Raw genomic sequence first — 21837 nt, forward strand, 5'->3', positions numbered from 1 at the left:
CCACTAGTGGGTGCCCGAGGGCTTGAAGGAGCGATCACGGTAATGCCGGAAGGTAAGGTCTTATCGCCCTGGCGAGGGTAGAAATGAGATAAAGCGGGGCCTGCGTAGGGACAAACCGGAGCTGCTAGAGACAGAAGTACGACGGGTCTCCTGCCGAGGCCCTTCGGTTCCGTGTCTCGGGCTGCTTTAAAGTCTTCCAAAGTCCCGAAGAGCTCAAAGAGCGTTGACTCATGCGGGTGAATTCCAGCGGTATTCGCTGTGTTAGCAACTCCGAGATCCTTAAAAAATATTTAGTAATTTATCTTGAAATAACAACGATGAACCCGTTAGATGCTATTATAAGCAGCATATCTTGGTGGTAAATGAATATTTTCTGAAATGTAACTATTTCGTCGGAAGGAAGGCACCATAGTCCCCTGTGGTCAGACTAAGGTCTGACTTCCCGGGAGACACCCGGGTTCTCCCGTGCGCTTGCGTGTTCCGTCCGCAGACAGATGTAGTTTTGGTGGGAACGCGTGGAAACGGTCCGGCCTCCCACAGGCAGGGCGTTGGGAGAGGGAGGGGGATTTTCGTTGCACTCTCCGACCGCCGTGGGTGTTTGCTCGTTGACACTAGGACACAGCTTAGCACGTGGTGGCTTCCTGCCGGTTACCTGCCACGTGACAGCTGACGCCATGTTGGCCGCCATTTTGTGCTCGGGGACATCGAAGTCCGTTGGGCTGTCTGGCACTTGGAGCGGGTGTCTCGTCCACACGTGGTTCTGTACCATCGGACGCTGGCCATTTGGGGAGTATTGGCTGATGGAGACGTGCCGACCTTGTGGACGCTGCCGCGCTTCATCTCGCCGTATCCGTCTGGGCGCGTTCCTGCCGTCTCGTCAGAAGCTGTACACCCAGAGTGGCAGACAGAAGTTCTTCAAAATTCAGAGTTTGGCTTAAATGCTCAAATATTATTATTGGCAACACATACTGTCAATTGTTTTCCTTGAAATGACAGTCTTTGTTCATTTTTGGGAAAGTGTCTGCCAAGTACCCAAGTTTGAATAACCCGTTTGCCTGTTAGTCATTTCCTCTAGTGAAAATGAGGCTTCTGGAAGAATGCGTTCTCCTTCCGCTCCCAGCTCCAGCGGCTGGCCAGGGGCGCTTGAGAAGAAAGCACTGTTCTTTGGTGCACATCTCGAGCGCTGTCTGTGCTCTTCCCGCCTCACCACACCGAATGTTGAAAGATGTTTTCTTGAAGGCCAGGATCTGACGCAATATTAATCTTAAATTAGGAACTTCATCAAGAACGTCTTTCAGCGAAACTGCCTTTTATTTCCTTTTTTCACCGTGAATGTGTGGCACTAAGAGTACAGTTTGGTGGCACTGCCTGGACTCATGCCAGTGTGTCCCCATCTCACCTTCCGTGTCAGCCGTGCAGGCAGCGACACAGCGTTGAAGGTAAATAACGTTGCTGTTGGTAGGAACATGGTTTTGCTCTCAGGGACCGCTTGGAAGGGTCTCCTGGATGGTGGCAGTGGGCTGACTGCCCCCGAGAACCGCCACGCTGGGGGCTGCTCTCCTGGCACAGGCCTGCGGTTTTCCCACGGAAGAGCCCCCAGAAGGTGAGCTCACGATGGAAAAAGAACGAGGCAGGAGCGTGGCCTGGAGTGAACTCAGCCGGCACCGTGGTTAGCCTGGACCCACCCGAGGGACTCGACATCCTGTGGCAGTGATGTGACCGGACCTCAAACAAGTCATTACCATGAAGAACAGGACTCAGAGAGGAGCTCGCAGGTTGTTGGAAAGAGCCCGACAGAACCTCTGGCAACCAGACTTAGGGTCGCTGGCATTGACCGTTCATCAGACACAGCGGACGAGAGGGTTAATCGAAGTAGAAGGAGAAATTTCTGGGGGGGGCAGCACCGGGGGACGGCGTGGATTTGGAAGAGAGCTTAGGGCCGGACAGAACGGACAACAGGCCTGGGATGGGAAAACATGCTGCGGGAGCCCCGGTGCACACACGTGGTGGCCTGGAACTTTCTGGCACCTGTGAGAGGCATGGGCTTTATGGTCACTAAATAAATAAATCTCAAGAAAGACCACACCTTAAAAAATCACACCTGGAGAAACCAGTGTGCAGCCGCTGCGTACGGGAGGTCAGAGAAAATGTCACGGGAATGGCTGGCGCCAGACCGAGGAGTTGTTGGGGCGGACAGTTCGGGGGAGGCGGGCTGCGGCAGGCAGAGCCGAGGCCGGTGAGGTGGGCTGTGTTCGGCGTTCCGGAGGGTAGCTTCGGGCCGGCTGGATTTGCAAGCAGGACCCAGCCGTACGCTGCTGGCAAGTCGCCCACCTAACACACGAGATTACAAAAGGGCACGAAGGAGGGAGCTGGGGGAAACGCAGCAGGTCCCCACTAACCCAGGTCAGAGCTGGGCAGCGGCTGGCTCTTCCGCATTATGGCGGGAACCGGAGTTTCAGGCGGAGAGCGTTATTTGGGATACAGAGTATCACTGCCGAGGGACGAGTGGACGCGTTTACCAGGGAAGACGCCGTCTGCCCGTCCGCCATGACGTCACTGCGCGGACAGCAATGCCTCTTGTCTGTGCGCGGGGGGCGGGCGGGAGGGGAGAGGCTAGAATCTGGCGGAAGTCCCTGGAGATACTGTCAGTGGCAGCCGCCGGTCTGAGTTCTTTGCATTTGTTCGCTGTGGGTGTCACTTCGGTTCCCCTGCGACGTGACGGTAGGGGTTCCGGCCGTGGGGCTAGGAAGCTGCGGAGTTGGGATGCAGACCCGCGGAGTCAGGCCTTAGCTTTCCGGCCTCTCAGGAAATAGGTCAGGCAGGGAGAACTTGCGAGACTGCGACTGACTTGTTCCCCAGCCGCACAGGGTGAGCTACTGGCCGTGTCTGGAACCCCTCGCCTAGCTCACCCAGCGTGTTCCCTTCCTTCCTGTGTGTATGGGACAGTCTAGAAACAGACGCCCGGCGGTTCCCACGGAGCTGTGCAGACCAGGTCGGGGATTGGCTCTCCTGCTGCGCGGCGACTCCGGCCGTGGACACCCAGGCTCCGTGGGGAAGCGGGGAGCGGGCCGGGGTCCACAGCTGTGCGGCTGGGCGGCTTCGGCGGCTCCGAGAAAGGCCCATAACGGGGCCCTGCCCGGGCTCCAGGCCTGCTCGCTCGTTTCTGAGATGGTGTCCTCACACTTGGGGTTCGTTTAGGGGACGTTCTTTTTATGGAGGGGCCTTGGGGCTGGGAGAAGAGGAAGCAGCTGCCTTTCCAGGTGAAGTAGTCTCACGGGAGAGACTCGGTTCACAGTCCGGGAGCTGCTGCTGGCTCTGTGAGCGACGAAGGGAGGCCATCGGCACGACCCTCAGCAGCGGCGTGTGGGGCTAGTGAGGGGCCATCCGCGGTCCAAACTAGAGCCTCACCAGGCGGTGGTGGGAGAGGCAGAGAGAGAGCGCCGGGCGGACCGGGCGGGCCCCTCCACCGTGGGGCCGCTGGGAGCCCCCGAGACGGGGCAGGCATGGTGGGGGCACCTGCGACCTTGTTAGTAGGGGTCTGGGTGTGGCAACGAGGGCAGGGGACTGAATGTCCAACCGTACACGGACAGCCCTGGCCGGGGAAGAATCTTACCAGGAGCTCGTTAGGAGTCCAGGCGGCAGATCTGGGTGGAAGTCACCCGCCCACGGGACCGCTAATTAATCTGATGGCTGGTTTTGTCTTGACAAGTGGGTGTGACTGGGAGAGGACCCTTTGTTTTGTGGTGGTGTGGGCTGTGTGGATCGGCCTGGCAGGCTGTGCGGTGGGAGGTTCACACAGCGCGGGGGCTGGCCTGGGCTGGCTGGACACAGACGGCTGGGGGGGACAGGACCCTTGGTGTGGAAGCCGTGGCCGGGGGCTTCCATTGTCTGTTCTCTGGGCTTCGGCGGTGGTGAGTATCCTCAGTGCTGGGAGGGGCCCCCTCAACCCGCTTTGATCCTTTGACCCTTAATGCCTCTCAGGTGCAGGTGTCTTACTTAGGGCCATAGTGCATTTCGTTTCCCTCCTCGTGTTTCTCTGCCTTCGCAGCCGGGCCTCTGCCTGCTTCCCACGACTGTCCCCCGTGTGCCTCCTGCTTTGGGTGCAGTAGGGGTCCAGCCAGAGACTCAGGTTGGACAGACAATCTGGTGGGCCGTTACTTCTTACGTGGCTCCACAGCAGGTGTTGCTAGGGCCGTGGGGAGGCGTTGGGGTGTGGAGCCCGTCCGGAGCCCCTTCTGTCGGGGACTGCCTGCTGTCAGGATGTGGCGCTGGCACCTGCGGGCAGGTTCTGGACACGGCTCTGTGTAGCGGGGAGGCCTTCCGGGCTCTTGGGGGGCTTCTTGGGCCTTTTCCGTCTCTGCGGGGTCCCGCAGCCCCAGCGCCAGGGCTGTCGGCAAGCTCGTACCCGCTGAATTATGGCTGCCCCGCTTGCCTCCCTGCAGCCACACGATTCCTCTTGGCTTCATTACTTAACAGGCCAGCGTCTTCGGGGTGAAAAGGGCCGTTGCCTTTTATAATTAGTCTGCTCCGTTCCTTTCCTCGGGGAAGCATCGCTCAGTTCTGAGAACCGGTTGGTGGCCTGGGAGTGACCAGGTGTTGAAGAAAGGGACTGTGTTATCCTGGAACTTGTCAGAGAGAAGGCTGGAAACAGGGTGGCGTGGCGATTTGCCGAGAGGATGTCTGGGCCACTGCCAGCCCCGTCCCTGGGTTGGGGGAGGCTACAGGGCCCGCCGTCCCTCAGATGTCGCTGCTGTGCACCAGCTGTTGAAGATAAGGCCAGGGTGGAGAGGGGACAGACGTATCACGGGAAACCAGAGCCGGTGAGGGGAGCCTTTGGAGAGCTTTATGTACCGAGAAGGAGAGGGGGCCACGGCACTCTTGGAAGGTGGCCCAGGGTCCTTAGAAATGAGCTTTACACAGCCAGAGCCTGGGGCGGCCAGAGGCCTGGGGGCGTTGTTGTTCCCCAGCTCGGCTCCAGGGAAACAGAAGAAGCGGGGAAAGGTGGCTGAGAGGATGCTCGCCCTCCTCGTGCCCAGCCCCGTGGCCGGAAGAACGAAGGAGGCACCCGGTCTGCGCGGATGAGCTCCTCCGTCAGACGTGAGATGAGTCAGTCGTGCTGCGTGTGGGGAGGAAGCTTCAGAGACGGCACGTGAGGGCCCTCGTTGGTAACACGGAGAGTTCTTGGCCGCGTTTTGGAAAGGTTTATTAAACAGATGAGAGTGTGCTGGTTCCTGGGCTGCAGCAGAAGATTCATTAGGAATGAGTCATTGAGCAGCAAACACTTTAAAAATGAAAATTAAAAAAATTCAGTTCACAATAGCATTGAAAAATATCAAATCCATGTCACTGCCTGAATGAATAGTTCATTCCTTTTAATTACCAAGTAGTGCTTCATCGCGTGAATCTATCACAGCTGGCTTCTCCGTCCTTCTTTCGGTGGAAGCCAGGCTGTTTCTGGCCTTTGGTTGCTGTGAATAAACTTCTCGTGGACGCTCACACGCACGTCTTCTTGTTGACGTGGCCTTCCTTTCTCCGCTCCGTGCCTATGTGTAGCCTCGCAGGGTCACGCTGTGGGAGTGTGTTTTGTTTTTGTGAAAAACAGTCCGGCTTCTCCCCCACATGGGCTGTACTGTGTAGCATCCCCAGCAGCCCTGGGTGCGAGCTGCCCCAGCACTCCCCTTCTCCGGCTTCTTTGTGCTAGGATACGTGCGTACTGTTGGGATGTGTGTCTGCTTACAGAGAGTGGGGAGGGGGACGTTTTCTCCAAGTTTGTGGTATGTCACTCCATTGTTCGAAAACAGTGTCTTCTCATGAGTGGAAAACTTTACTTTTGATGGAATCTAATTTATCTAACAGTAATCTAACTTAAAATTCAACATCTAATTTAAGTAAAAATCCTACCCCATCAAGCCAGGGAATTATCCTTTGTTTTTCTTCCAGAAGCTTTATAATTTTTTTTAAAAGGTTTTGTTTACTTATTTGACACAGAAAGAGAGACCGTGAGAGTGGGAACATAAGCAGGAGGAATGGGAAAGGGAGAAGCAGGCTTCCCGCCATGCAGGGAGCCTGATGCGGGGCTTGATCCCAGGACCTTGGGATCTTGACCTGAGCCGAAGGCCAAGGCTTAACAGATTGAGACCCCTGGGCGCCCCGGGAAGCTTTATAATTTTCATTTTGACTTTTAACTTGACTTAATTTTTCTGTATGGTATGAGGAAGGCAGAGTGGTTCATTTTTAAAATACAGGTTTCCTAGTTGGCATACTAGCATCATTTGTCGAAAACAGTTCTTTTCTCCCCCAGTGGATTGCTTTGGTCCCTTTTCTGAAAATCAAATGATTATATAAATGTGTGTCTATTTCTGGACACCGTGTTCTGTTCCATTGATCTATTAATGCATCTCTAGGCCAGTACGTACTGTCTTAATTACTGCAGCTTTCTCAGAGTCTAGTAGAAAGAGTCCTCCAACTTTGTTCTTTTCAAAATAAATTGACACGAATATTTTTGGTCCTTTGCATTTTTTTTTTAAAAGATTTTATTTATTTATATGAGAGAGAGAGAGTGAGCACATGAGCTGGGAGAGAGGGAGAAGCAGACTCCTCACTGAGCAGGGAGGGTGACGTGGGACTCGATCCCAGGACCGTGGGATCATACCCTGAGCCAAAGGCAGACGCCTCACCGACTGAGCCACCCAGGCATCCTGGTCCTTTATATTTCTATGTGAAGTTTATTGTTAGTCATTTCCTACCAGAAAAGCCTTAGAAAAAATAGTAGGAGCTGGAGTTTGAATGGGATTATGTTGAACCTATACGCCGGTTTTCCCAGAATTAATAGCATCAACAATACCAAGTTTTTTAACTTAGACATTTAAAAATTTATCCTCACAAACTTTTTGTCATTCTCAGTGTGTTGGTTTTGTTCATACGTTGTTAAATTTATTGCTGAGTAGTCCGGGCTAATTGATGCTACTTTAAATGGTAAAGCTTTGTAAATTTTGTTTTTCACCTGTTACTGCTGCTACACACGAATGTAATTGGTGTTGCGCACGGACGTCCTTCTCTGTCTAGCGCTGTTGCCTAGCAGCTCGCTTCACGTTTCCCGACGGAAAGCGCGGCCTTGCTGTGCGCACGGGTTCTTGCAGTGAGAATTTCAGTCAGGACGTGGTGCTGTCGCTTCTCCGTGTGCCACGTGTGGGGCCTCAGGTGGGGAGACTTGAAGGTGGGTCCGGGCTGGTGCTTAGGGGCTGGAGTCCTCTGGGGTCTCGGCGATACACGTGGGAGCTCCTGGTGCCGGGGCTCAGGCTGGGCGGGGGAGGGGGGCCCGAGACCGGGACTGCAGAGTGACTGCCATCTCGTGGCCTCTCCCCCGTGGCCGTAGGATAGTCAGACTTCTTACATGAGAGCGCGAGGCTGCCAGGAAGATTTGTGGCCAGCAGCGTGTCGGGTGCGCGATCCATGACGGGGCCTGTGAAGTCACAGTGTCACTTCCCTGTACCTTGGTTGAAGCCGTCGTAAGTCCTCCCAGATTCAAGGAGAGGGAAACGGGACTCGGCCTCTTGGCGCAGGAGTGGCGTGGTCCCACAGTAAAGGAGCACGCAGGTTGGCAGGTGCTGTCGTGGCCGCCTCCGGAAAACTAAGTGCCTCCCGTTTCTGGCGATCTGACTGAACTCACGGGCTCGTCCTGCGAGCTCTTCGGTAGGTGCCTCAGGAGCTTCCGCGTACACGATCGTGTCATCTACAAACAGAGCCTTCCTCCTCTCGGTGCCGTAGCCCGGCTTTTGTGTCCTTGTCTTCACTCGCCGCACTGTCAGGGTCCTCAGGGGATGGGAGCCTCGAACCTCCTTCCAAGGCCCTGCTGGGGAGGGCGGGGCACCCAGGCGCTCAGCCCCAGGTCCGGTGGCGGCCGTTGGCTGTTTGTAGACGCCCTTTTCCCGGTGGCTGCCGACAGTGCCAGTGCCACAGCCAAGGAGTCCGGACGGTCCGTAAGCTCCCGGTTTATCCCGCCAGGCCTTTCCGTTCGCGGAGTACCGGGAGGTGACGGAGGAAGAGGTTGAGGGTTGACTTCTTACGACCTGGAGCAGGAAGACCAGGACGTCAGATGCTGGTTTGCTTTTCCGAGTATGAAAATATAATGAAATGATGTTTTGTCAGAGGCTTTTCCTTCTGTTGAAATGATCATGTGGTTTTTCTTACTCTGTTAACATAGCGAAGCACCTTAATGAACTTTGTTAGGCTGACCTGCATTTCTGGGAAACCCCACTTTGTCCTGAGATATTAGCCTTTTTCTGTATTTCTAGATTTTGTTTGGTAATGTGTATTTAAAGATTTTCACCTCTCTGTGCATGAGGAATATTCTGTTCTACTTTGTTTTCTTCTAATATTTTTTTCTTTTTTCACATGAGAGAAATGGTGGCCTATCATTCCTGAAAGAGATGGTGTAAGTTAGTATTATTTCCTCCTTAAATATTTGGTAGAGCCTAGCCATGAAGCCGTCTTGTGCTGGAGCTTTCTTTGTGGGAAAATTTGAAGTAGACATTCAGTTTCTGCACTAGGTAGGGTCCAGATTTTCTCCTTCTTCTCTTGTCATTTTAAAAAAGCATTAAAAAAAATATTTATTTGATTTGGGGCGCCTGGGTGGCTCAGTGGGTTAAGCCACTGCCTTCGGCTCAGGTCATGATCTCAGGGTCCTGGGATCGAGTCCCACATCGGGCTCTCTGCTCAGCAGGGGGACTGCTTCCCTTCCTCTCTCTCTGCCTGACTCTCTGCCTACTTGTACTGTCTGTCTGTCAAATAAATAAATAAAATCTTTAAAAAAAATATTTGAGAGAAAGAGAGAGTGAGTGAGAGCACAAGTAGGCAGGGCAGGAGGCAGAGGGAAAGAGAACATGACTGGGGCGAAGGAGCAGAGGGAGAGGGAGAAGCAGACTCCTCGATGAGCAGGGAGCCTGATGTGGGGCTCGATCCCAGGACCCAGGACCATGACTTGAGCCAAAGGCAGAGGCTTAACCAACTCAGCCACTCAGGTGTTCCTCTTGTCAGTTTAAAAAAAAAAAATACATTTTGAAAAGATTTCATTTATTTATTTATTTATTTATTTATTTATTTATTTTTAAAGATTTTATTTATTTGAGAGAGATCACAAGTAGGCAGAGAGGCAGGCGGGGCGGGGGGGGGGGAGCAGGCCCCCTGCTGAGCAGAGAACCCGATGCGGGGCTCGATCCCAGGACCCTGGGATCATGACCTGAGCTGAAGGCAGACGCTTTACAACTGAGCCACCCAGGTGTCCCCCTGCTGTTGTCAGTTCTAACAATTTGTGTCTTTTAAGGAATTTGGTCATTTTAAACAAGTTGTCTAATTTCCGGGCATATTGTTCATAATACTGTAATTCTTTTAATGTCTGTAGGAACTATAGTGATGTCTTTTCTTCCTAACGTTGGTGATTAAATTTACTGATATTCTGAGATCTGTCACATGGTCTGTCTTGGTGACTATCTCATGTGTCCTTGGAAAGAATGTGTGATTTGCTTTGTGGGGAGAGGTTTTCATAAATACCAATCAGGTTCGGTTGGTTGATAATGATAGTCCAGACTTCTCTGCTTTTACTGATTTCCTGTCTCCGTTTTCTATCCGCTACTAAGGAGGACTTCTGAAATTTTCAATTACGATGGTTGATTGGTCTCTTTTAGTTTTGTCAGGTTTTGCTTCACATAATCTGAATCTCATTTATTAGATACACACACGTAGAATTAGCTCTTAGGTTTTCTTGATGAATTTATATGTTCGTTATTTTTATCGAGTGCTACGAACTACTCCTCACTGTTCCTGGTCACGTTCCCTGCTCTGGAGTCCACTTCATGGGGTATAACACAGCCATTTTGTCGTTGCCTTCGTCTTGGTGCATCTTCTTCTGTCCCTTTGCTTCTGATTGGTGGGTGTCTTCTTATTAAAAGTGTGTTTCTTGTAGAGAGCGTATACTTGGATTTTGCTTTCTTTAAGCGTGTTTAGTTCATACACATTGATAGGTTCCCAGGGTGGTTATTTGTGTGCCCGGGGCTTAGGCTGCCACCTTGGTATTTATTTTCTCTTCATTTTATCTTTTCTTACTTCCTCTTTATTCCCCATACGTTCTTTTGGATGAACCGAGTAATTTTAAAAATTAATGGACTTCATTTTTTAGAGCAGTTTTAGGTGTATAGAAATACTCAGCAGAAAATACAGTTTCCCTGTGCTCTGTCACCGCGTCCTGACAGACACCGCTCCTCGTCTTGCTAAGATTGTGCGTTCGTGCGACATGTTTGGTGCAGCTGATGCACCAGCGTTGCTCTGTTACTACTGGCCGGAGTCCGGGGTTGACATGAGGGATCCCTCTTGGTGTTGCACGTTCTCTGGGTTTGGACTAATGGATGTCCACTGTTAGAGTCGCGCAGGGTGGTTCCAGGGTCTTAGACATCGCCTGTGCTCTCCCCAGCCCTCCTGTCTTCCCCTCAGACCCTTGGCAACCCCTGGAGTGGCTGAAAACAGTCCTTTAGCATTGTCCCCATTGTCAGAGTGGCAGACAATGGGAGCCCTGGGTGCTGCCCAGTGCGTTATGGAGCGGCCGTTCCGGTCGCACGTACCGATGAGAGGACAGATCAGAGAAATGAAGCTCGCACTAAGGAAGTGAGGGGTTGGCTTGATCCGATGTGATGACACTCCTCCGCCTGAGTGTGGTCTCGGAGACACATGCCGTGGAGCTCTGTCCTTGTCCTTGTCCTTCCCCTTCTTCCCTGAGACTATAATGAAGACATTGAGGGTGTTAGTGTAACCAGTGCCTCTAAGCTTGGAGGGACCGCTAATGTGATAGATGACATAATCAAGATTCAGAATGAGTTCAGCTGCCCGGAATGCCACCCGAGAGCCAATCAAGGGAACAAGCTAATAGGAATAAATGAAGAGCCCTATGTTCAAGTTCAAAAACCCAACCAGTAATATAGGTCGTCGGAAGCAGTTTGCATAATTTGGGCCACCTGTGTCTTTGGTGGGAGGCTGTCCTCGTCTTTTGGCCAAGATCAGGGTGTCGGTGGGGCCGCCGACTCCCTTGCGTTCGCTTTGCCCCTTGGTTACTCTGTGCCCTGCGGCCAGAGGCGTCTTCTCCGAGTGCAGATCTTGGAAGCGTGGCGGCTCCCCATCTCCGCGCCAGTTCCTTCATCCCATGGCTGTGCTCTGGTCCTACCCTTTCCTCCCCGATGTTCCCCCAGCCTCAGAATGGACTTCTCCCACCTCACCCAGCCTCCTCGCTGTCCCTCCAGCTGTCCTGGCCCTCGTGCCCCTCCAGGGAGCCGCCCCGCTCTGGGCCGCTGCTGGGCCTCTTCTGCGCCCTGTTCCCTTCTTTCTGCATCCCCGCTCGGCCTTCGCATTCGCGGTCCGGTCTCCAGATGGGGCTCCCTGTTCTGTGCCATGAGGGCAGGCGGGGCCCCCCACACGGCAGTGAGCCCTTCTCACGCACTCGCTGTCCTGCGTGAGGAACTTTTGTTTAACTGATGTCTCTGTGCACAGAAGGGCCCTGGTGGGGCCCTTTTTCTCCGACTGTGTTAGGGCACCCAAAGAGCAGCCAGGGTTTGGCGCCTCTCGGGAATCTCTCTATGGTTGTACTCATGGCCATGATTTGTTGCAGTGCACGTGTGCAGAGCAGAACCAGCCGGGTGGGGAGGCCCGGAGGAAGGCAGGGGTAAGGTCCCTCATGTCCCATCCTGGTGGAGGCACATGGGACACATGTCGCATCCCTAGTGGTGAGTTGTGACAGCAGCTCTGAAATGTCCACCTGAGAGGGAGCTCACTTTGGGTTCTGTGGAGAGCTTGTCACCTCGACACCCTCTGCCTGGCACTTGCCAGAACTCCAGACTCCCAGAAGGAAAGCAGTTCAGCATAAGCTACACTGTCGGCTGAGGCCCAGTGAAGCTTCTTATTTGTTCGGGAATGATGGCAATGCTCCCGAGAGCTCAGGTGTCCGGCACTGGCCGAGGGAGGGCTGGCCTTGCACATGAGCCTCTCTGAGGACGGCAGTCCCAGCCCTGCTCTTCTGTGTGCCAGCTCTGCCAGGACGCAGCATGGCGCGTGGCCCACGGGTGGTGCAGAAGTGGTTGTTGGAGAGATGAAGGGGCTCACGGTGTGACCCTGTTCTGCAGTGGACTGGACTGCGACATGACGGGCAGTAGCCGGGGTGACGTCCCGATGTTTGACACGAAGTGCAGCCGTCTTGGGTGTGTGCTCTCTGACCTCTGCGCGGCTGGGAGCCCTGTGCGGCACTTTGTCCAGGGCTGTGTCCAGGGCCTGGGGGCACCTGCACGAGATGACGGACACGGAGGTCTTTCAGGCCATTGTTTGCAAAAAGGACGTGTGGGGCTGTTCCAGAAGCAGGTACAGAGGGTGGGGAGAAGGGCACCTGTGGTTTCGGCACGGAGAGAAGCCGTGTTCTGGGGAGGGACGCCAGAAGGCAGATCCGTGGTCGGGGGCCCACCGAGGCCCTCATCACAGGTGCTTGCGGGGCTGTCACGCTGTAGCGGGGGAGGGGGGGCGTGGGGCCCTCCAGCCCAGCCCCCTGTGAAGTTAATTTTCAGCTCGTTTCTGCAGTGCTCCTTCAGAAAACGTTATTGCCCTTTTCTCCCGAGGAGCGCAGAAAGTGCTGTTCGCCTCTGCCGAAGCGTGGGGTGGGATGGCAACGGGTGTGAGGCGGGCCGTGCGCGCGCTTTGTCGGCGAACGCAGACTTCGCCTTCCGTGGAAGCTTCCCCCAGGGTCGCCGTGTTCCTCAGACCTTTCTTCCTCTGGTCGTAAGTTTCGTAGAGCGCATTCTTTTTTTTTTTTTTTTTAAAGATTTTATTTATTTATTTGACAGAGAGATCACAAGTAGGCAGAGAGGCAGGCAGAGAGAGAGGAGGAAGCAGGCTCCCTGCCGAGCAGAGAGCCCGATGTGGGGCTTGATCCCAGGACCCTGAGATCATGACCTGAGCCGAAGGCAGCGGCTTAACCCACTGAGCCACCCAGGCGCCCCGAGCGCATTCTTTTTTAAAGACAGAAAATCAAATCTCAGTTAGAAAGGCTAAGATTGTTTACTTGCTGTGAAGGGGATGATGTTGTTACTGTTCATATTTCTGTGAACGGGTAGCGACCTGGGCCCAGTCAGCTTCCCGCAGCAGGTGCTGACTGCGCTAGTTGTGTGTGCAGGTGCGTGTTTGGATCGGGGGCTGGGACAGTGGCCAGAGGTGCACCTGGTGCCCTGGCCTGGAGCAGGCAGAGCCCGTGGGAGGTGTTGTGCTGCTGGGATCTCGCTGCTCTGCAGTCTCCCCTGCCCCCACCCCACCCCCGTCCCCGAGGAGGGCCTGAGTACCACGTGTCTCCTAGAGGGGCTGTTGCTGGGGCCACAGAATGTCCTTTCCCTCTTACATCTCCTCAGTCAGCCTTCTGGCTCTGGAATGTCCTTGGTGTGCCTTCCAGAGGCTTCCTGGCCGCTGAGCAGGGCCACCCACCTCCTGGGCTCCCTCCGTTCACCTCTGTGCCCTGCCTCGCTGGGCTCTGCCCTCTGAGCCCCGTCTTGCCATCTTGGTTGGAGCCCCTCTGAAGGCTGGTCTTCTCTGCCCGGGACCCAATTCCAGAATGCCAAGATCACAACCCATCCTTTAATCTCTTCTTCTCCTTTCAAAACACAGAGGTTTTTTTTTTATTTTTTATTTTTTTTTAATTTGGAGGCTCTCAGGTGTTATTCTTTTCTCGTTGTTTGGATTTCTAAGAAAACCTATCTTCCCTACCTGGGTTTTGAACAAATTGAGAAATAAAACAAAACAGTGGCAGATGGAGACCGAAGAGTAACTTTTATTTCTTCTAAATGAGAATCTTGAAATCCCATCTCAGTGTGAGCCCCAGACGTACCGGCCGACTGAATCCCGAGCTCACGCACCCCCTCAGTGCCAGCGCACCTTTGGGGGCTGCAGAGCCTTGGAGGGGCAGCCTGCCCGGGGTGTAGCCGGCTCCGACAGCTGGGAGGAGGGCTGAGCTGCAGCCTGTCTGTCCTGCCGGTCTTGCAGCTGGTAAGTTGCCTTTCTGCGGCGAGTGTCGTGGGGACAGAGAGAGGTCAAGGGATGGTGCCAGCCGATTCCCCTTGGAGACGGAGAGGAGGGGATCTGTAGCCCCTCGGGGTGGACCAGCTCCCAGGGAAGCTGTCGCCCCGTTGCTCTCCTGAGACCAACTGGGGGGGCGGTATCAGAATGCTCCCCCGATGGCTCTGCAGTTTGTCAGACTGAGCGTCAGGGAAATGATCTGCAAGGCCCCTGCCCCAGGCTGCGGCTCCCGCCTCCAGCGTGCTTCCCTCCCTGAGCCGGATCCACGAGTGTTGTTCAGGCTCGTTGGAATTTTCTGCTTCGAGGCCAAGGGGTGGTGTGTAAACTTTCACCAGGCAGTATTGCCCCGCATTTGAAGATAAATCTCCTTCTGTTATCCAATTTCCAGGGAGAAATTAAGTCTCAGAGGCTAACCCTTGCAAGCTCAAGTCCAAAACCCCAATTTCTTACCCCATTGAAGTTCACCTACATTAAAGCTTACAGTGTGTCCTTAAGGGACACCCATGGCTCCGTCAGGCCCCGAAGTCCCACCCATTAAACGCGAGTCCCTGACTCCCTTCTCCAGGGCTGGGTTTAGCAGGACCTGCAGGCCTGTCATTGGGTCTAGGAGACGGTCACACCAGGCCCCCATGGTACCACCCTGGGGGCACTGTCCTTTGTGCCTTGGCATCGCTCTGGGTGAGGTTGGTGCACGCTGCTTTTCTTGGTTTTGTGCTGGCAGATCTGCCACGGTTTGGAGCCCAGAGCCCGTCACCCCAGATTCAGGTGGGGGAGACCCCCCAGCGAGAGGGCGGGGCCCACTCTGCCCCTTTCCCGCCCCTGCGGATATTTCCCCCATGCCCCATAGGAGATTTCGGTTCCGTGCCCCAGAGGCTGCCGCTCATGCCCCAGCTCGAGCTGCCGGCTGTGCCTGCGTGTGGCTAGTGACCATGGGCGTGGTGAGCGCAGCTGACTGTGCAGGGGCCGGCGGCAAGGACCCCCGCACCCACGTCTGGCCTCCCAAGCTGCTCCACGCTGAGTGTTCCACCTGAAAACCCCCCTCACAGATTCCCGAGCGGGCCACACTGGGTGCTGTGGCCGCTTCCCTGGGGCCGCCTGACAGCCACTGTCAGTGCCACTGGTTGCTCGGTACCCTCCCGGTCTGGACTGAGTTCTGTGGGCACGGCCCCTGGCTCACAGTCTGCACGGTCGACTATCTGGGACTGAGCATGTCCACTCTGGACTTGCCCTATGCTTCCCTCCTGGGCCCCGAATGCAGGCTGTGATGTGGGGGGGCTGCCCAGGAGCTGTCCCTGCTGAAGGGATGCCGCCCCCCGCCCTAGTGCCTGGTGGTGTGGGGCAGCAGCAAGAGCACTCCCCACTGTCCACAACCCACGGTGACTGCCTGGTAGGTTGTCATTGTCCTGCGCCTCGCCCGTGTCACCCACACCTTACAGAGGTCGCGGGTCTCACTGTCCTTGGCGCAGCTCATGCAGCTTGCTGGTGTCGCTCCCTGAGGACGAGCCCTTCCATCCCCGCACTGGCCCAGCATGGGCCGCCTGAGTCCTGGGGCCGAGGCCTGTCTGCTCTCCGGAGTCAGGATCGGCCAGGGGGCTCCAGATTCTCATCTTGTCCTTCTATCTTGTGGGTCCTGGGGGCCCCAGGGACAAACAGCCCCCAAGCCTGCAGTGTTCATTTCCTGCGGCCGCCACAACATATCGCTACAGGCTCAGTGGCCGAAAAGCACTCAGGTTACATACCCCTCACAGCTCGGGAGGACGTGTGTCTTCTGGGGCTGACTCAAGGTGTGTGCCGGAGGCTCCAGCAAGATCTCACAACCTGACCTTTCCCAGCCTGCGTCCTTTGCCTCCTGGCCCCTTCCTCCATCTTTAGTGTCGCTGCGGCCGGTCGGGTCCTTCGCACGCTCCTGTGGACTCGTTAGGACCCCAGGACTACGGTGGGCCCTCAGCTAGTCCAGATAATTCCCTTTGGTTGGTGGATTGGCCCCTTTGTGCCCTTCGGCAGGCTCCGGCGTAGGCTGTGGACCTCTTTGGGGCTGTCTCTGTCTTGCCTCTGTGTCCCTGTGTGGAGGCCTGTGCCTTCGGAGCCCAGCAGCCCTTCTGAAGGTGATGGGAGGCTGGCTGAGGCCCCGCCCTCGTTCCCTGGCACCTCTGGTAATCTCGGGCCCTCCAGCACCGCCCCTACCTGGTTTCCTGGACACCTCAGAGCAGACCTAGAAGGTAGCCTTGTTCTCTTGGCATAGACGGCCAGTGGGAGCCCAGAGAGGTGATGTGGCTTGCCAAGGCTATGCAGTTCCCGAGTAGGAGAGCGGGGCTCCTTTCCAGGTCTGTTGGACCGAGGACTCATCCGGCTTGACACCTACCCTTGTTTTCCTGTCTCGGTTTATCCACTCCTTCACCTGGGCTCCCGGAGAGTGGTCACATGGGCCTACTTTCCTTGTGCGGTGGCCGCGTCCTTGGCCTTGGGACTGGAGGTGGGACGCTGACACCATCAGCCCCAGGCCTGGGCGCTGTTCTGCGTCTACTCTTTCGGCACTGGTGAGTCCAGCTCCGGTGAGTGCCCACGGCGCAGGCAGCGGCCACCAGCGCAGCGTCCAGCGCACGCTTCTCAAGGAGCTGTCTGCGCCCGTGCCTCTTTGTTCCATGCGAATGTAAATGTCTGCATTTACGCAAAAAGATGCTCCGGTAGATGGTCCCCGAGTCGGGTGTGCTCGCCCCCGGATGTCGGGGAGGCCTGGTCCTGACCCCAGATGGGACTGTGCTGCGGTGGGCCCTTGTGACGGGGCCTCACGCCGCGTGTACAGGTCACTTGGTGAATTCATTCTGCTGTGAGACTGTTCACCTTTGTTTCGTCTTCCTCTCCCCTCTGGAAGGTGTGGTTTATGTGTTTATTTTCTGTGCATATGATATTTGCTGTTATTTTTCCCGTAGGACAACTATACGTTTGCCCAGCCTGGGATTCAGATGAAGGTGAAAATGTTGGAAGAGCTCGTGAGCCGGATTGATGGTAAGGCCGCTCCCTGAGGTCCTGGGAGGAGGCGGTGGGAGGCTCAGGACTTGGCCTCTCCCCGGCGAGGTGCTGTCCTCACTCAGCCTGGGGGTCCTGGCTCCCGCAGGCCAGGGCCAGGCTTTCTTCTGGGGGGCCATGGGAGCAGGAGCCTCTCCCGTTCGTTTTTATTAAGGCGACATAATCAGAATTCAGTGCAGGCTCTTTGCAGGGAGTAATGAATGTGCTCCAGGAGCTGGCAGCTCTCACTCCTTATTAAGCCCGATGATTGTCATAATCTGGGCGACAGCATGGCTGTTTATGGCTGTCCTTTGGCACACTGTTCCCTGCCTTTGTGCATCATTTTGCTATCAAGGATGCTGGCATAATTTCTCCATGGAATCCAATTAATTACCAAATCTGGAAATAAAATCTTTAATATTATAGGAAAATTATAGTGTGTGCTCGGCCGTTTTAGATTACGCTTTCATATTTAAGTGGGGGCTTTGAAATACCTTTTACCTTCATTCTTAAAATAATTTCCCCTATGATGTGCTGACTGTCCTATTGCAATAGCAGAGTTTAATTAAATGGAAGTTGGGAGATAATGCCTGCCCATTCCCAGCACCGTCTCCCGATAGTTCGTTACATTAACGAACAGAGCGTTAACGCAGTGATACCAAGCAGAACCAGGCATAGATCTGTGGCACCGACCGGTCGGTGGTGAGGTGCAGAGAAGAGGGGGCTCCGTCACGGAGAGCCTCATGTGAACCCAGCAGGTGATTTTGCCGAACGTGCAGAGAAATCGTCCTTCGCTTCCAGCATCGACACAGGGGTGTGTCTTCCGGCCTGGCCTCTGCGTCCTGGCGTGTTGCTCTGCGCTCCCCTCGCCGCATCGCTCTGGTCATCACCCCCCCCAGAAAGGCACTTGGTTTGGGGAACTTGTGAATGACATTATAAAATGTAGTCATACAAATTATAAATGCCATTTTGTAGCTTGATTGAATCTGATTTTCGACCAGGGATCTAATGGTTATTACCTCATTTCCGTACGGTGAAGGTTTTCATGGTTCTCCCAATAATACTTTATTTCATTCAGTCTATTTAGCTGCTTTCCAACCTTCTGCTCGAGATACGTTTCCTGCTTGTGGAACCGCGTTTATTCTTCTCTTCGCAGCAAGATCTCTGGGAGGCAGCTGGGTTCTCCCCGCTTAGCGGGTTCGCAACTGGCCCCGTTCTCAGTTCTTCGAACTACGATTTGCAGTAGGTGTGAATTACACTTCTGGAGCGGCTTCTTCTCTTCCCCTCTTGTCCCTTAGAGGGCATCTTTTCTGTTTCCGTGGAGGTTAGGAAGTCGTGGTTAGCGCTCATTTGTACCAGTGCTGCGGTTTGGGGAGACGCTGGAATGGATTTTCTCTGGTGCTGTGGTTCAGCAAGAAGCACTCTGTGCATTTGCTGGGCGGTTTAAAAGAGCAGCAGCAGGGACCAGAGGAATCCCAGCCCAAGCTGTGCTTTTTCGTAAATCACATTTTTCAGTGCAATTTCTGAGGAGGGTACTTCCGGCCTGCAGTTTTTGGCTTAAAGGATCCGTTCTTCACAACAGCGAAGGTTCCTTTATGTAATAGATACGTAAAATATGGAAACGCTGTAGCCGTTTTGTGACTGTTCTTCTGATGAAACCTTAGATGCCCAAGCTTTCCAAGCAGGAAGTGCATCCAGCAGACAGGGTTTGGGCTCTCTGGCCGTGGGGCAACCAGGCCCCCCAGCAGCCCCTTGGGAGAGCTCCTGCAGGCCTCCACCCTGGGAAGTCCTCCCTCCCCACTTTCATCCCTCACCCCTTAGAGGGAGAAATTGTGCACTAGGAACTTTTGCAGGAACTGTAAAGATTTTATTAAGGGCAGGATATGTTAGGAAGAAAAATTGCTTAAAAAAACCCCCACTGTCTCCTGTCTGCACTTTAGGGGAAGGACGGCATTGATTCAGACTTCTCGGCACTTTGGTGAGGGGACACCCCTTCGTGGGCTTGTTGATTAAGAACGGTGACGTTAATTGCATGAATAAAACTGGAAAATTCACAAACATGGGGAGATTAGACAACATGCTGCTGAACAACCAGTGGGTCAAAGGAGAAATCAAAAGAGACATCCAGAAGTACCTTGCGGCAAATGAAAATGGAAAAGTGACATATCAAAATTTAGTGAGCGCAGCAGAAGCAGTTGTAAGAGGGGGAGGTTCCTGCGGTAAATGCCTCCCTCAAGAAATGAGAAGAGTGTCAAGTTAACAGCCCAACTTTACCAGTCAGGGAGCTAGAAAACGAAGAGCAGATGAAGGCCAAAGCTAGTAGAAGGAAGGAGGCCCCGGTGAGAGCAGGGATAAATGACTTGGGCAGATATTAGACAAGATCAGTGAAACAAAGAGCTGGTTCTTTGAGAAGGAAACAAAGTTGACAAACATTTAGCAAGACTCACCAGGAAAGAGAGAGAGAGAGAGAGAGGACTCAAGTAAGATCAGAAGTGAAAAGGGAGATATAATTACAGCAGATACCCCGGAAACAGAAAGGGTCGTCAAAGACGGATGCGAACAAGTATATACCAACAGAGCCGGGAAGAAGTGGGTAGATTCTGATTACCCACCAGCCAGACTGAATCATAGTGGAGTCGAGGACCTGAACACCAGGCCCCGGGCTGGCAGGGAGACTGACGTGAAGCGGGCAGTAATTGAAAGTCTCCCAAGAAACATAAGTCCAGCACCAGACAGCTTCGCTGGTGAGTTCTGCCGAGCATTCAGGGAAGGATTGATACCAATCCTCTCAAACCCTCCCAAAAGAATAGAAGAAGGAGGAGCTCTTCTGAACACAGTATCCGAGGCCAGCATTATCCCGATGCTGAAACCAGACCAAGATGCCACACACAAAAAAGAAAATTACAGGCCAGTATCCTTGATGAACATTAGTATAAAAATGCTCAGTGAAATATTAGCAAATTGAATTCAGCAATATAGTAAATAGATCACACTCTGACCAAGTTGGGCTTATTCGAGGCATATTTGGACTGTGGAATCCATAATCCAAAATGGTTTGGATTATAGATGCACAGCAATCAGTGTGGTCTACCACATTAGCAAAATGAAGGATAAAAATTGTAGGATCATCTCAGTAGATGTAGAAAAAACATTTGATAAAATTCAACATCCGTTTATGATAAAAACTCCTAACAGAATATAGGCATAGAAGGAACATACCTTAGCAGAATAAAGGCCGTCTGTGACAAGTCCACAGCTAACATTACGCTCAACTGTGAAAAGCTGAAAGCTTTTCCTTTAACGCTGGGGACAAGACAAGGATGTCTACTCTCACTGCTGTTTTTTTAACACAGTATTGAAAATCCTAGCCAGAGGAATTAGGCAAGAAAAAGAAAGGACATCCCCATTGGAGAGGAAGAAGTGAAGTTGTCGCTATGTGCAGGTAAGAGGATATTATGTATAGAAAACCTCTGACTCCATCAAAAAACCTGTTAGAATTAATAAACGGGTTTAGTCAAGTTGCAGGATACAAAATCAGTGCACAAAAGTCGGTTGTGTTTCCTTACACTCATAACAAACCATCAGAAAGAGAAAGTTAAAAAAACAAGAAAGAATAAAATACTTAGGAATAAATTTAACTAAGGAGGTCAAAGACCTGTGTATTGAGAACTATGAGACATTAATGAGAGAAGTTAAAGAAGATAACCCCCCTCCAAAAAAAAGAAAAGGGAAAGATATTTGGTGTTGATAGATTGGAAGAATTAATGTTAAAAGGCCCCGACTCTCCACGGCAATCTACAGATTCATTGCAATCCCTATCAAAATTCTAGTGGTGTTTTTTAGAGAAATTGAATGAAGAATTCTAAAATACGTACGGAAGCACAGAAGGCTCTGCAAACGGAGAATGCCGTATGAGGAAGAAGAGTAAAGCTGGGGGCATCACAGGCCTCGATTTCAAACTGTGTTACCAAAGCTATAGGAATTAAAACAGGATGGTATTGGCATAAAATCAGACATGTAGATCAATGAAATAGAACGGAGAGCCCAGAAATAACCCCACACATGTATGGTCAAATAACTTACAAGAAAGCAATCAGGAGTAAACCGTGAGGAAAGAACAGTCTTTGCAGTAAATGGTACTGGGAAAATTTATATAAAAGAATGAAACTGGACTGATCCTTTATACCATACACAGAATTAGCTCAAAGTGGGTTAAAGCCGTGAGTGTAAGACCTAAAACATTCAAACTCCTGCCAGGAGACACAGGCTCATTGACATAGGTCCTGGCTATGATTTTTTGCATCTGTTATCAAAAGTGAAAAAACAGTAAAAGGTTGGAACTACATCACACTAAAAAGATTCTGCACAGCAAAGAAAACCGTGAGCAAAGTGAAAAGGCAGCCCACTAGATCTGAGAAGATAATCACGAGTCACATATATCTGATAAGGGGCTAATATCCAAAACATATAAAGAACTCTTATAACTCAAGAGCAAAAAAAAAAAAATCTGATTAGAAAATGGACAGAAGATCTGAGTAGACGGGTTTCCAGAGCAGACCTGCAGGTGGCCAGCAGACACCCGGAAAGATGTTCTCTGTCATTAACCTTCGGGGAAATGCAAATCCAGAGGACGATGAGCTAGTACGTCTCACCGTTACCAGAATGGCTGTTCCGGAGAAGGGAGCCCCTGTGTGTTGTGGGCGGGCCCGCAGGCTGGTGTGGCCACTCACAGGATGGAGGTTT

At 52.9% G+C, this 21837-nt stretch overlaps 1 protein-coding gene across 3 annotated transcripts in view; it reads left to right on the forward strand.

Moving 5' to 3' along the window:
- TBC1D22A (TBC1 domain family member 22A) overlaps positions 1 to 21837 on the forward strand; it is a 298901-nt gene that overhangs the window by 166136 nt on the left and 110928 nt on the right. For all 3 annotated transcript variants that reach the window (XM_047740627.1, XM_047740628.1, XM_047740626.1), the window contains one exon: positions 17019 to 17094. In XM_047740627.1, the coding sequence (XP_047596583.1) occupies positions 17019 to 17094 (76 nt within the window). The remainder of the gene's footprint in view (positions 1 to 17018; positions 17095 to 21837) is intronic.

The sequence above is a fragment of the Lutra lutra genome, chromosome 8 (genome assembly GCF_902655055.1).
Source record: "Lutra lutra chromosome 8, mLutLut1.2, whole genome shotgun sequence".
In the NCBI taxonomy this organism is placed as follows: Eukaryota; Metazoa; Chordata; class Mammalia; order Carnivora; family Mustelidae; genus Lutra; species Lutra lutra.